Source organism: Rhincodon typus, chromosome 30 (genome assembly GCF_021869965.1).
Source record: "Rhincodon typus isolate 14 chromosome 30, sRhiTyp1.1, whole genome shotgun sequence".
Lineage (NCBI taxonomy): Eukaryota > Metazoa > Chordata > Chondrichthyes > Orectolobiformes > Rhincodontidae > Rhincodon > Rhincodon typus.
In genome coordinates, this window is record NC_063361.1 from 34,174,028 (window position 1) to 34,186,696 (window position 12,669).

The following is a 12,669-nucleotide window of genomic DNA, read 5'->3' on the forward strand; positions in this document are numbered from 1 at the left end:
TTCAGAGCTCTCTTCCCCTCCCCTTTTTCTGAAGAACGGTCCAGACCTGAAACATCAGCTTTCCTGCTCCTCTGATGCTGCTTGGCCTGCTGAGTTCATCCAGCTCTGCACCTTGTTAACTTAGAGTATTGTGCTCAGTTCTGGTTGCCACATTCCAGGAAAGATGTGGAGGCTTTGGAGAGGGTGCAAAAAAGGTTTACCAGGATGCTGCCTGGATTGGAGGGTATGAGCTATAAGCAGAGACTAGAAAAACTCAGGTTACTTTCTCTGGAGCGGTGGAGGTTGAGGGGAGATTTGAAAGAAGTGTATAAAATTATGCGATGCATAGATAGGGTTGACAGCCAGTGTCTTTTTCCCAGAGTTGAAATGTCTAAAATGAGGGGTCATGCATTTAAGGTGAGTGGGAGGAAAGTTCAAAGAAGATGAGAGGGGCAAGTGTTTTTACACAGAGTGTGGTAAGAGTCTGGAATGCACTGCCAGGGTGGTGATGGAGGCAGATACGATAGAGGCATTTAAGGGACTTCTAGATAAGCACATGAATATGCAAGGAATGGAGGGATATGGACCAAGGGCAGGCAGAAGGGATTAGTTTAATCTGGCGTCATGTTCGGCACAACATTGTGGGCCGAAGGGCCCATTCCTGTGGTCTACTGTTCTATGTTCTATTTGGACAAAGTAGATGGGGAAAAACCTCTCCTCTTGGCTAAGAATCAGTTTAAGAGGATTAACAAGAGAAGCAATGGCTACAGGAAGCAACTTTGTTTTTACACAGCATGTGGTCATGATCTGAACTGTTCTGCCCGAGAATCAGGTGAAAACATATCTAATTGAGGTCTTCAAAATAGAATTCAATAATTAGTCAGTTGGTTGTACAGAATTTGAGACCGTTAGAAAAAGACACAGCTCACCAGAGCCTTTCATCTTGTACTCCAACCAGCAGTTGCATTGCATGAGAGGATCTCTTGATGATTGGTTGACAAGTGGACTCTGGTTGAGGCACTGCCATGCAGCGTACCTGACTTAATGATGATTGACAATTGACAGGCAGGCTTTGTTTAAATTTTAAGTCAGGCAGATTGGTTCTGATTGGTCCCGCATTGCCCTGAGGATTGAACCAGTGACTGGCCATCACCTACATTGCTGAGTAGAAACGGGTACAGTCCATTTGCTTTCTGGAACCCACTGGAGGCAGGGTGCTTACCTGACTTGCGTAAAAGTGACCGATGATCTTGACGACAACTTGGTCATTCTCATCTGGGACCTGATCTCGAGGCACAACAACCTCAGCACTGGACAGATTCTGCAGCTCATTCACCTATAGCAAAGGAACCACAGAGATTGAGTGTTAGGTTGAATCATACTGCAATGAGTTCTCAACAATCACAGTCAGTTCAACTTGTTCATTTTTAACGCATAGGCATAAACACACAATAAATGGCAAGGACTCCTGAGCCAGGCACAGGATTGGTTAATAGCAGCTTGTATTTATTATGTACCTTTAATGAAATAAAATATCCCAAAGCATGTGCAAGGGTGCCTTAAGCAAATTTTGACACTGAGCCACATCAGGAGATATTAGAGCAGATAACTACAGATTTGGTCAGAGGCTTTTCTAACAAGCATTGCAAAGAAGGAAATAGATGGACAGGCAGAGTTATGGGAAGGAAATTCAGAGTTCAGAGCTGAAGGTGTGACCACACCAAATGACCATGTATTTTCTTTTTTGGGATTATAAACGGAAAGTTAGCTTTCACATCTATAGCGGAAATACCAGGAGATTGTTGAAAATTAAAAATCAATTGCTGCATGTTTTTGAGCTTTTTGATGTTATGTTGCTTTTCAAAGGGGTGAGGAATAGACTTCATAAGTGAGGGACACTGAGTCTTTTGAGTTCAGAAAATTCTGCTTGTCAAAAGCCCTCTGAATGGTCAAGCTGCAGATTTTACAAGCTGTAAGTGTACGGCAGCAGTAAGAAAAACATCCAAAGCCTCCAAACAGAAAACATCCATCTATCCGCCCTCCCTCTCCTTGTGGGAAAAAGACAGAAAAACCAAGAGAGCTTAAAAAATACTGTCCTAAACCAAGAAAAGACCTAGGTCTACTTGATTAACTGCTGAATCAAAGAACAACTGTCTCTGTACTGAAAACAGTGTGTATTATTGCCAAAATCAAAAGGATTGTGAGAAAATAACTTACCACCTTATGGTCTGAACTTTAGATCTTTGGAATTTTGTTTACCTTGTCTATATTCATTTTCCGCTCTAAGCATATAGAACATAGAACATAGAACAGTACAGGCCCTTCAGCCCATGATGTTGTGCCGAACTTTTACCCTAAACCTAAGGTCTATCTAACCTCCACCCCTACCTTATATTATCATCCATATGCCAGTCTAATAGCCGCTTAAATGCCCCTAATGAGGCCAACTCCACTACCCTCTCTGGCAATGCATTCTACGCCTCAACCACTCTCTGAGTAAAGAACCTACCTCTGATGTCTCCCCTATATCTACCTCCACTCACTTTAAAACTATGCCCCCTTGTAATAGTTGCCTCCACCCTAGGAAAAAGTCTCTGGCTGTCCACTCTATCTATATCTCTGATCATTTTCTATACCTCTATCAAGTCACCTCTCATCCTTCGTCGTTCTAAAGAGAAAAACCCCACTCTCTCAACCTTTCCTTGTAAGACCTTCCCTCCATTCCAGGCAACATCCTGGTAAATCTCCTCTGCACCTTTTCCAACGCTTCCCCATCTTTCCTGTAATGAGGCGACCAGAACTAGACACAATACTCCAGATGTGGCCGAGCCAGGGTTTTGTATAGCTGGAGCATAACTTCACGGCTCTTGAACTCAATCCCTCTATTAATGAAAGTTAACACAACATACGCTTTCTTAACAACTCTATCCACCTCGGTGGCAGCTTTCAGGGAACTGTGCACATGAACCCCAAGATCTCCCTGCTCCTCCACACTGCCAAGAATCTTTGCGTTAACCCTGTATTCTGCTTTCAAATTTGTTCCTCCAAAATGAATCACCTCACACTTTTCAGGGTTAAACTCCATCTGCCACTTCTCAGCCGAGATCTGCATTCTTTAAATGTCCCTTTGTAACCTACAACAGCCCTCCGCACTATCCACACCTCGACCCACCTTCGTATCATCTGCGAACTTACTAATCCACCCTTCCACTCCTACATCCAAATCATTTACAAAAATCACAAATAGAAGAGGACCCAGAACAGATCCTTGTGGTACACCACTCGTAACTGAGCACCATGTTGAATATTTTCCGTCCACTACCACTCTTTGTCTTCTAAGGGTCAGCCAATTCTGAATCTAATCTGCCACATTTCCCCCTATCCAATGCCTCCTTACTTTCTGCATGAGCCTATTATGGGGAATCTTATCAAACGCCTTACTTAAATCCATGTATACCACATTCACTGCTCTACCTTCATCCACGTGTTTGGTCACCTCTTCAAAGAATTCAATAAGCTTTGTGAGGCATGATCTACCCCTCACAAATCCATGCTGACTATCACGAATCAAACTGTGCCTATCCAAGTGATCATAAATCCTATCTCTCAGAGCCCTTTCCAATAATTTGTCCACCACTGACGTGAGACTAACTGGCCTGTAATTTCCGGGGTTATCCCTATTCCCTTTTTTGAACAAGGGAATAACGTTTGCCTCTCTCCAATCTTCCAGCACTATACCCGCGGACAATGAGGACGAGAAGATCATCACCAAAGGCCCTGCAATCACTTCCATCGCTTCCCATAGAATCCTTGGATAAATCCCATCAGGCCCAGGGGACTTATCTATTTTCAAGTTCCTCAAAATTCCTAGTACATCTTCCTTACTAACATCAACCTCCTCCAGCCTACTAGCCTGTTTCACATTGTCCTCCTCGACAACTAGGTCCCTCTCAGTTGTCTTTAGGCTCCATGCACAAATTCCCTTTACAATCCTTGATCGGCCCTACCTTTTCTCTGGTCATTCCCTTATTCCTCACATACGTGTAAAAAGCCTTGGAGTTTTCCTTGATTCTATCTGCCAAGGTTTTCTCATGCCCCGTTATAGCTCTCCTAAGCCCTTTCTTCAGCTCCTTCCTAGCTAACTTGTATCCCTCTAGAGCCTTTTCCGTTCCTTGTTTCCTAAACCTTATATAAGCATCCTTGTTCCTCTTAACCAGTCGTTCGACCTCTCTTGAGAACCTCTCTCTCGACCTCATCTTCCCTGCCTGCTAGGGACAAACATATCGAGTACACACAGTATGCATTCCTTAAACAATCTCCACATTTCAATGGTGCTCTTCCCTGACAGCATCTGTTCCCATTTTATCTTACCCAGTTCTTGCCTAACAGAATTGTAATTACCCTTCCCCCAATTATAAACCTTACCCTGCTGTACGTACCTATCCTTTTCCATGACTATTGTAAAAGTAACAAAGTTATGATCGCTACCGCCAAAATGGTCTCATACCAATAGGTCTAACACTTGGCCCGGTTCATTGCCAAGCAACAAATCCAAAGTGGCCTCTCCTCGTGTTGGTCTATCTACGTACTGTGTCAGGAATCCTTCCTGCACGCACTGGACAAAATCCGCTCCATCTAAACTATTACAACTAAAAAGTTTCCAATCAATATTTGGATAAAACGACGGACTTTCCAAGGCTCGTCAGTCCCTTCACCAGGAAGAAGGCACCACCTAGATTCAAACTCAGATCACAGGATTCAGAGTCCAATGTGCTCACCATTACACCATGGTAGCCAGAGCATATGTTAAACTGTTTGTCTTTTGACTATTTTAACTGTGATTGATTGGGTGTGCACTTAGAAGTTTTGAAAGGGTATAGTTTGAGCTACGTAGCAATAGATTAGGAACCCTTTCCTTCCTCTGTCCTTTGTAAAAGTTAAGGGTATTACAATAAATGGAGTTACTTTACAGCTAATGATGTTCATTTTCAATGGGTTTTATTACAACTGTGTGTAGCAACTGATGTTGGAAAAGCTACTTCAAGTTTAATGACCTCTGACCCTGTTTCCCATTGGGACTGTGTTCCCTGGTTTCCTGAAGGAAGTGAATTTTTCTCACTAAAATTTATTAAACGCTTAAGAAGCCTGATAGGGCAACATGTTTTGGCTGGAGAATCTAGAACAAAGAGCTGCAGTCTCAGAGTAAGGGGTCAGCTGATTCAGGATTGAGATGAAGACAAATTTCCTCTCACAGTAGGTTCTGGGTCTTTGCGGGTGTTTAGTCATTGAGCAGACTCGGCGGGGGGAAACAGGTCAATAGGTTTTTAAATGCAACATAAATCAAGGATTATGGTGATGTTGAAGGAAGCAGAGATATAAGATCAGCCACAATCTCACTAAATAGCACAGCAGGCTCGAAATGAAGGCTGTGCTTTAATCCTGCTCCTTATGGTGAAACAAAGCAAAATACTGCAAATATTGGAGATCCAAAATAATAACGGAAAGTGCTGGAGAAACTCAGCAGGTCAGGCAGCATCTGGGGAGAGAGAAGCAGAGTTAACACTGAGTCCAATATGACTCCTCCTAGGAACACCAGTCATGCCGGACTCAAAACACTAACTCTGTTTCTCTCTGTACAGATGCTGCCAGACCTGCTGAGTTTCTCCAGCAATTTCTGTTTTTATTCTGTATGGTCTTACATTCCTCTTCTGATTTGGCAATGAACTGATCCATTCTAAAGATCACGTCAGACAGCTTCTATCTGCTTCACCTTTACTCCCCCTTTCAAATCCAAGATCAAACAGCAACAAACCATCACCGGCCCTTACAGTTTTGCCTCCCTTTCCTATCACTCTGCCAGCTGCTGAGGCAGCTACTTTAATGTGCGTCTCAAGTTTGACTTCTTCCTTGGGTCCAAAGAAATTTTCCTCTTTGAGCTTTCCGTGGATCCTGCCCTGGACCTGGGGGAAGGAGAGAACAAAAATATGTCATTTAAACAATTCTGTGTGTCCTTGCCATATCTCCCCTGTTGTTGCTAACTGACATCGGTGGAATGTGCCGGTAACTCTCAAATGTGCCTATTCCCCATGTGTAACCTGACCACCAGCGTAGGGAAATTCAATTTTGTCCTCAGCTGTTGTTCACACCAATGGAAAGCAGAGCATGAAGTTCACAGAATCATTGAACAGTATGGAAGCAGGCCAAACGGCCCATGAAGGTCACTCCAAGCCTCTGAAGAGCATCCCACCCAGATCCACCTCCCTACCCCTATCCCTGTAACCCTGCATTTCCCATGGCTAATCTACCTAGCCTGCACATCCCTGGACACTATGGGGAAGTTTAGCATGGCCAATCCACCTAAGAGCATCTTTGAACTATAGGAGGAAACTGGAGGAAACCCACACAGACACAGGGAGAATGTGCAAACTCCACACAGACAGTCGCCCGAGGGTGGAATCGAACCTGGGTTCCTGGCACTGTGAGGCAGCAGTGCTAACCACTGATGCACCGTGCCCCCTCTCGGTAACAAACTGATGCCTCATCAAACAGCGGTACAAAGGCTCTAATCTACAGGAGCTTGCCAGTTTTGTTGATTGGTGCCACTTTAAGTGTCAATCTGGCACAAGACAATTTCATGTGGAATTCTTACAACTACAGGGATGGGAGGAGCGGGGATGGGAGAAGAGAAGAACAGGGAGGAAGCAAGAAAGAGTGAAAGAGCGACAGGGGAGTGAACTAGTACAAAAAGCAATCCCATTTAAAAATAAAGGATTTTCCATATAACGCAGAGATGTGGAGGATGAATTTTCTTCCGTCTTGGAGCGTTGTTAGTCTGTGAATTCTCTTCCCCACAGAGCTGAGAAGATTGCGTCATTGAATATCTTTATGGCAGGTTAGAGAGGTTCCTGATTGATAAGGGAATCAGAAATTAGAGAAGAGTTTAGGCCACAATCAGATCGGCCATAATCTTATTAAATGGCAATCTAGCATCGAGGGGCTGAATGGCCTCTTCCTGCTCCCAATTCATATGTCAGTAAGTGGGATAGGGAAAGGGTTGAATAGTGAGGAAGATGGGGCAGAGCGGAGAGGAAGAGGGAGAGAGAAAGGAAAGAGAAAAGGAGAGAGATAGAAGAAGAGAAAACGAGTGAAGGAAAAGGACACAAGTAAAGGTAGAAAGAAATGGGTGGAGTGAGAGGAAGAAAGGGGTGAAGTGAAAGGGAGATATACCCCAACATTCCAGAATGGGGATAACAGTTTAAGACAGTTTACATTAATCCTAAACCCATGCTCCTTGCTGTAAAACAATGGTGTCTTCCCAAGCAGGAGGGACCATTCAACCCACCAGCCATCCATTTAGTCCCATTCCTTTGTCATTTCTCCAATAGTCTGACATTAAAATGTCATCTTTGAAACAGTTTTCCAAATTCCTTTTCACAGTGATCACAGATTCTGCCTCCACCACTGTTTCTGACCCAGCACTCACTGCCCTGACAAACCACTCTTTAAAAATATAAAAATCTCCAAACCTTTAACTGATTGGTCAGAATGGGACTCGTTTCAAGCAAACAAAACAAATTCAATTTAAGAAGGTGAGATGATATCGGTCAAGTTTTCAGCAGTGACATGGTATTGATGGTAATTATCTTTATTCATTCTTACGGAGTTGTCTCTTCTTTACCTTAAACTGGGCCTCTGGCAGTCCTGTGATGATCACCATGCGCTGTTTGGTGTCTGGACTTTCTGCTGGAGCGATCTGCAATGAGAGATATTAAGCAATTACACCTAGCCTGAAGCTACAGTCAGACCACTTCCATTTTGTGTCAGCCATAACACATTGCCTTTACGTAGCACCTGCCACAAAATACAGGCAGCACATGGTGTTTCATTGGAATGTAACTGCCAATTTGTGACATCAATTGTATAGCAAATGATTTGGCCAAAGAGGTAGCTTTAAAGGAGCATTTCCAAAGTGGTTTGCACAGGAAGTTCCAGAGCGTAGGACGAGGGAGTTTATTGTACAGTGGTTAAAACCCAAGGCCAGAATTGGAGATCTCAAGACAGTTGTAAGATGGTTTTGGTTACAGAGGTAGGGAGCAGCAAGTCCATGGAGTGGTTTGAAAACAAGGATTCAAATCTTAAAACCTAGTTGCAGGATGTGGGAGACCCAGGATGCCAATGTCATTGAGAACATTCATGTCCTTGCCATTTCAGGCAGTGTATTCCAGACCATAACAAACAGCTCCACAAAAAATAAATTCTTATCACACTGCGGTTCTTTCATCAATTATATCATCTGGTTACCAAAACTCCTGCCAGCGGAATATTTCTCCATATTTGCTCAACAAAATCCCCTCATAACTCTGAACAACACTATAATGCTCTTCACAATCTGAGGGTGTCCCAAAGCTGTTTAACTCTAACTAGGTTCCTTTTATTTACCAATAAAGGATATAAAGGAAGTGAAGCCAAGATGGGATTAAGTAGATAAGGCAAGGACTGATTCAGGAAAGTCAGTGTGGCTTTGTGTGTGGAAATTGTGTCTCACAAATTTGATTTGACTTTTTTTGAAGAGGTAACCAAGAAGATAGATGAAGGCAGAGCAGTAAACGTTGACCATATGGACCTTGGTAAGGCCTTCAATAAGGTTCCGCATGGTAGACTGGTTAGTAAGGTTAGGTCCCATGGAAGCTGGGGGAGCTAGCCAACTAGATACAAAATTGGCTTGATGGTAGGACACAGAAGTCGTGGAGAGTCGTTGTTCAGGTTGGATGCCTCTGACCAGTGGTGTGCCACAAGGATCGGTGCCAGGTTCACTGTTGTTCATCATTTATATAAACGATTTGGATGAGAATATAGGAGACATGGTTTATAATTTTGTGGATGACATCAAAATTGGTGGTATAGTGGACAGTGAAGAAGGTTATCTAAGGGCACAGTGAGATCTTGATCGACTGGGCCAGTGAGCCAAGGAATGGCAGATGGAGTTTAATTCAGATAAATGTGAGGTGTTGAATTTTGTTGAGACAAACCAGAGCAGGTCTTACACAGTTAATGGTAGGGTCCTGGGGAGTGGTGTCAAAGAGAGAGACCTAGGGGTGCAGGCAGACAGTTCCTTGAAAGTGGCATCACAGGTAGAAGAAGGTGTTTGGCATGCTGGCCTCCATCCTCAAAGCATTGAGTACAGGAGTTGGGATGTGATGTTATGGCTGTACAAGATATTGCTAAGGCCACATTGAGTACTGCATACAATTCTGTTCACCCAGCTATAGGAAAAATGTTATTAAACCGGGAAGAGTGCAAAAAAGATTTGCAAAATATGTTTTTGAGACTGGAGGTTTGAATTTTATGGAGAGGCTGGCTAGGGTGGGACTTTTTTCTGTGGAGTGTAGGAGGCCTGACCTTATAGAGATTTCTAAAATCACAAGGGACATTAAATAACTCCGCAGAGGTTGGTATCCCATCACCCAGTCACCCTTTGTTTACACATGGAGAGCCAGCTCTGAGTGAACAGCATGTCCAACGCTCCTGTTTATATCTGTCAGCCAGGGCTCCCTGATTGAATCAGATTAACAGCTCCAATCAGGGAACTCATATTCCACTTCATCCTCCAGCTCATTTGCCGTGGTAACAAGAAACTTTTTCTTTTCCTTTCTGGCATCAAGGCATACAAGATGCAACAACTCAAGAGATACCCATGGCCCTCCGGAACCTTCCTCTCCTCCCCTCCCCTCTGAGTCCATCCCGACCCTAAACATCACCTCCTGTCAGGTGTTACTAAAATCCCTCCTGATCTTCCACTCTCCGATGCTAAATGCTCCGTACTCAGCAAAGGCCTCAGCTTTATCCCTCTGCACCCCAACTTGATGAATTTTGAGCATGACCTGACATTGAACTTGACTTCTGTTGAACGTTGCCTCTGTGCCCATTTCTTTGGACAAGGGTTCTCTCCCCGACCCACAGACCCCTTTGCCCAACTCCAACACTCTCCCTTCAGCTGGACCCCTCCCTTTGGCCTTTTACCTGCACTCGATCTGTTCATTGAGAACTGTCGACGTGACATTGGTCATCTCAATTTCTCTGCACCCCCTCAGCCAATGCAACCTATCTCCCTCCAAACTGACTGCACTCCATGCACTCAGACTTTGTTATTAAGCCTGCCGATAAGGATGGTGCTGTTGTAGTCTGGCGTACTGACCTCTACATTGCAGAGGTTGAGCGCCAGCTCTCAGACACCTCCTCCTGGTTTCCCCTGGACCATGACCCCACCATGGAACATCAGGCCATTGTATCAACCACGGCCACTAACCTCATTTCATCTGGTGATCTCCCCACCGACTGCCTCCAAGCTGATAGCTCCCCAGCCTCGCACAGCTCGCTTCTACCTGCTTCCAAAAATTTACAAACAGGACTGCCCAGGCAGACCCATTGCTTCAGCCTGCTCCTGCCCCACAGAACTCATCCCTTTCTACCTTAACTCAGTCATTTCTCCTTTGGTCCAGCCCCTGCCCAAGTACATCTGTGATTCCTCTGACGCTTTACTCTAGTTTTGGAATTTCCAGTTTGCAGGTTCCAGCCGCTTCCTCTTTACCATTGATGTGCAATCCCTTTACATGTCCATCCCCCACCAGGATGGTCTCAGGGCTCTCCGCTTCTTCCTGGAGCGTCCCACCCACCACCACCCTACTCCGCTTGACCGAGCTTGTCCTTATCCTCAGTTTGCGCCACACTCCCCACCAACCACTCCAACCTGCCTGGTACCTTCCTCTGTAACCTTAAAGGTACAACATCTACCCACTCACCACCTTCCTCACCTTGATTCAGGGCCCTAACCAACCCTTCCAAGTGAGACAGAGCTTCACTTACATCTCCTCCAACCTAGTCTATTGCATCTGGTGCTCCTGATGTGGTCTTCTCTACATCAGTGTGATCAAACGTAGACTAGGTGACCATTTCGCCAAGCATCTTCGCCTGGCCCACAATGGCCAATCTAACCTCCTGGTCACTGCCCATTTCAACTCCCTGCCCAACTCCCCCTTCGATATGTCCGTCCTCAGCCTCCTCCAGTGTCGCAGCGACTCGCAATGCAAATTTGAAGAACACCACCTTATCTTCCACTGGGGCACCTTACAGCCCGGAGGACTATACATTGAATTGTCCAATTTCAAATAACCTTCTCATCCATTCCCCGGCTCCCCTTCCAGCCCCACTTCCTCCCTTCCATTCCACCTTCTGACCCTCCCTTCCAGCCACCAACTGGATACGTCCCTCCCATCGACCAACCAGGTCATAACTACCACCAATGTCTACTGATCACAACCATTCCACGCCCATCCCTCCCGCCCCCACCCCCACATTCAGTCCTGAAGAAGAGTTATACCCAAAACGTTGACTTCTCCCTAAGGTTTTGGAGTTGACTTCTCCTTTTGTCCAGATGCTACCTGGCTTGCTGTGTTCTTCCAGCCTCCAGTTTGTCTACCTTGGATTCCAGCATCTGCAATTTTTTTGTGTCTTAGACAGATGCTTGATTAACAAGGCAATTATAGGTGGTAGACAGATAGTCACAATCAGATCAGCAATGTTCTTAGCAAATGGCAGAGCAGGCTTTAAGAGCCAAATGTCTTCTTCCTGCTCTTAATTTGTATGTTGATAATTGTTATTCTGGGCCAGGTATAACTCCAGTCCCCACAATCTAAGTGACACCTATTGCCCTCCCAACTCACTTGCTAACAAAGCCTTTAAGATAAGAAAACTCGTCATCACCTTAGAGAACAAATGGAAAAATGCAAACGTACTCACCTTGATCGAAGCCTCTGCACATCGGGAAAGCTGCTTGATATGTTGCCCTTTCTTTCCAATAATGGCACCCACAGCCTGGGCTGGGATGAAGACATGGACTGTCTCAGGATCGGAGGTTTGCTGCACAAATCAAACGCATTGTCATTCCTGGCCAAAGCTCAGCATCATCCATTAAATAGATTTCCCTCAGGCTGAATCTTAACAAGAAAACCCAAAACAGGCTGAAAACGTAGCCTCTGATTTGCATCTTCCAAAATCCAACTGAGGAAGTCATAGTGCCTGATTGCAATTTTGACATAATCACACATGGCAGGTTTCATTGGAAGATAATTTCCATTGACTCAATAGGTACAAACACTGGAAGATGTGTTGCTTTATCAGTGCTGCTCACGTGGACTCAATCCCATCTTAAAAATGACCTCTGAGCAGAGAAGGAGGCTTTGCAGCCTACAATACATTTGCTGCCTTTTTAACAGTCTTGCTCCCCCACTCTTTCCTCCATCACTCTCTCAGTATTTTCTTTGTAATTAAAGTTCTAATTTCCTTTTGAAAGTTCTTCCCTGACTATCTACAATCCTCCCAGGTTTGTATTGATCAAAGGTCTCACTCCTAAACAAAGTGGGTAGACGTGAATCTCTCAATAAGTCACTCACCATGTAGGGACCGTAAGGTGTTGCTGGTGCCACTCCAACAGGGTGAGGCGGGATGGTGGATGAGGAAGGTGGGAACAAGCCCAGAGCATTCAGATTGAGACCAGGAATCAAGTTTGCCTGGAGCTTAGAAAAGAACAGTTTATGAATTAGCACTTTAGAGACACTGGGCAGGTACTCTCAGAGAGATCCAGCAATGTTACACCTGGGCAGGTACTCTCAGAGAGATCCAGCAGTGTTACAC

At 44.7% G+C, this 12,669-nt stretch overlaps 1 protein-coding gene across 1 annotated transcript in view; it reads right to left on the bottom strand.

Annotated features, from left to right (window-relative positions):
- Positions 1 to 12,669, bottom strand: part of LOC109914039 (insulin-like growth factor 2 mRNA-binding protein 3) — a 56,697-nt gene that overhangs the window by 5,847 nt on the left and 38,181 nt on the right. Inside the window, exons 8-12 of the mRNA XM_048614426.1 lie at positions 12,429 to 12,551; positions 11,776 to 11,895; positions 7,658 to 7,732; positions 5,808 to 5,939; positions 1,202 to 1,315 (exon numbers count right to left, since the gene is read on the bottom strand). Coding sequence (XP_048470383.1) covers positions 1,202 to 1,315; positions 5,808 to 5,939; positions 7,658 to 7,732; positions 11,776 to 11,895; positions 12,429 to 12,551 — 564 coding nt within the window. The remainder of the gene's footprint in view (positions 1 to 1,201; positions 1,316 to 5,807; positions 5,940 to 7,657; positions 7,733 to 11,775; positions 11,896 to 12,428; positions 12,552 to 12,669) is intronic.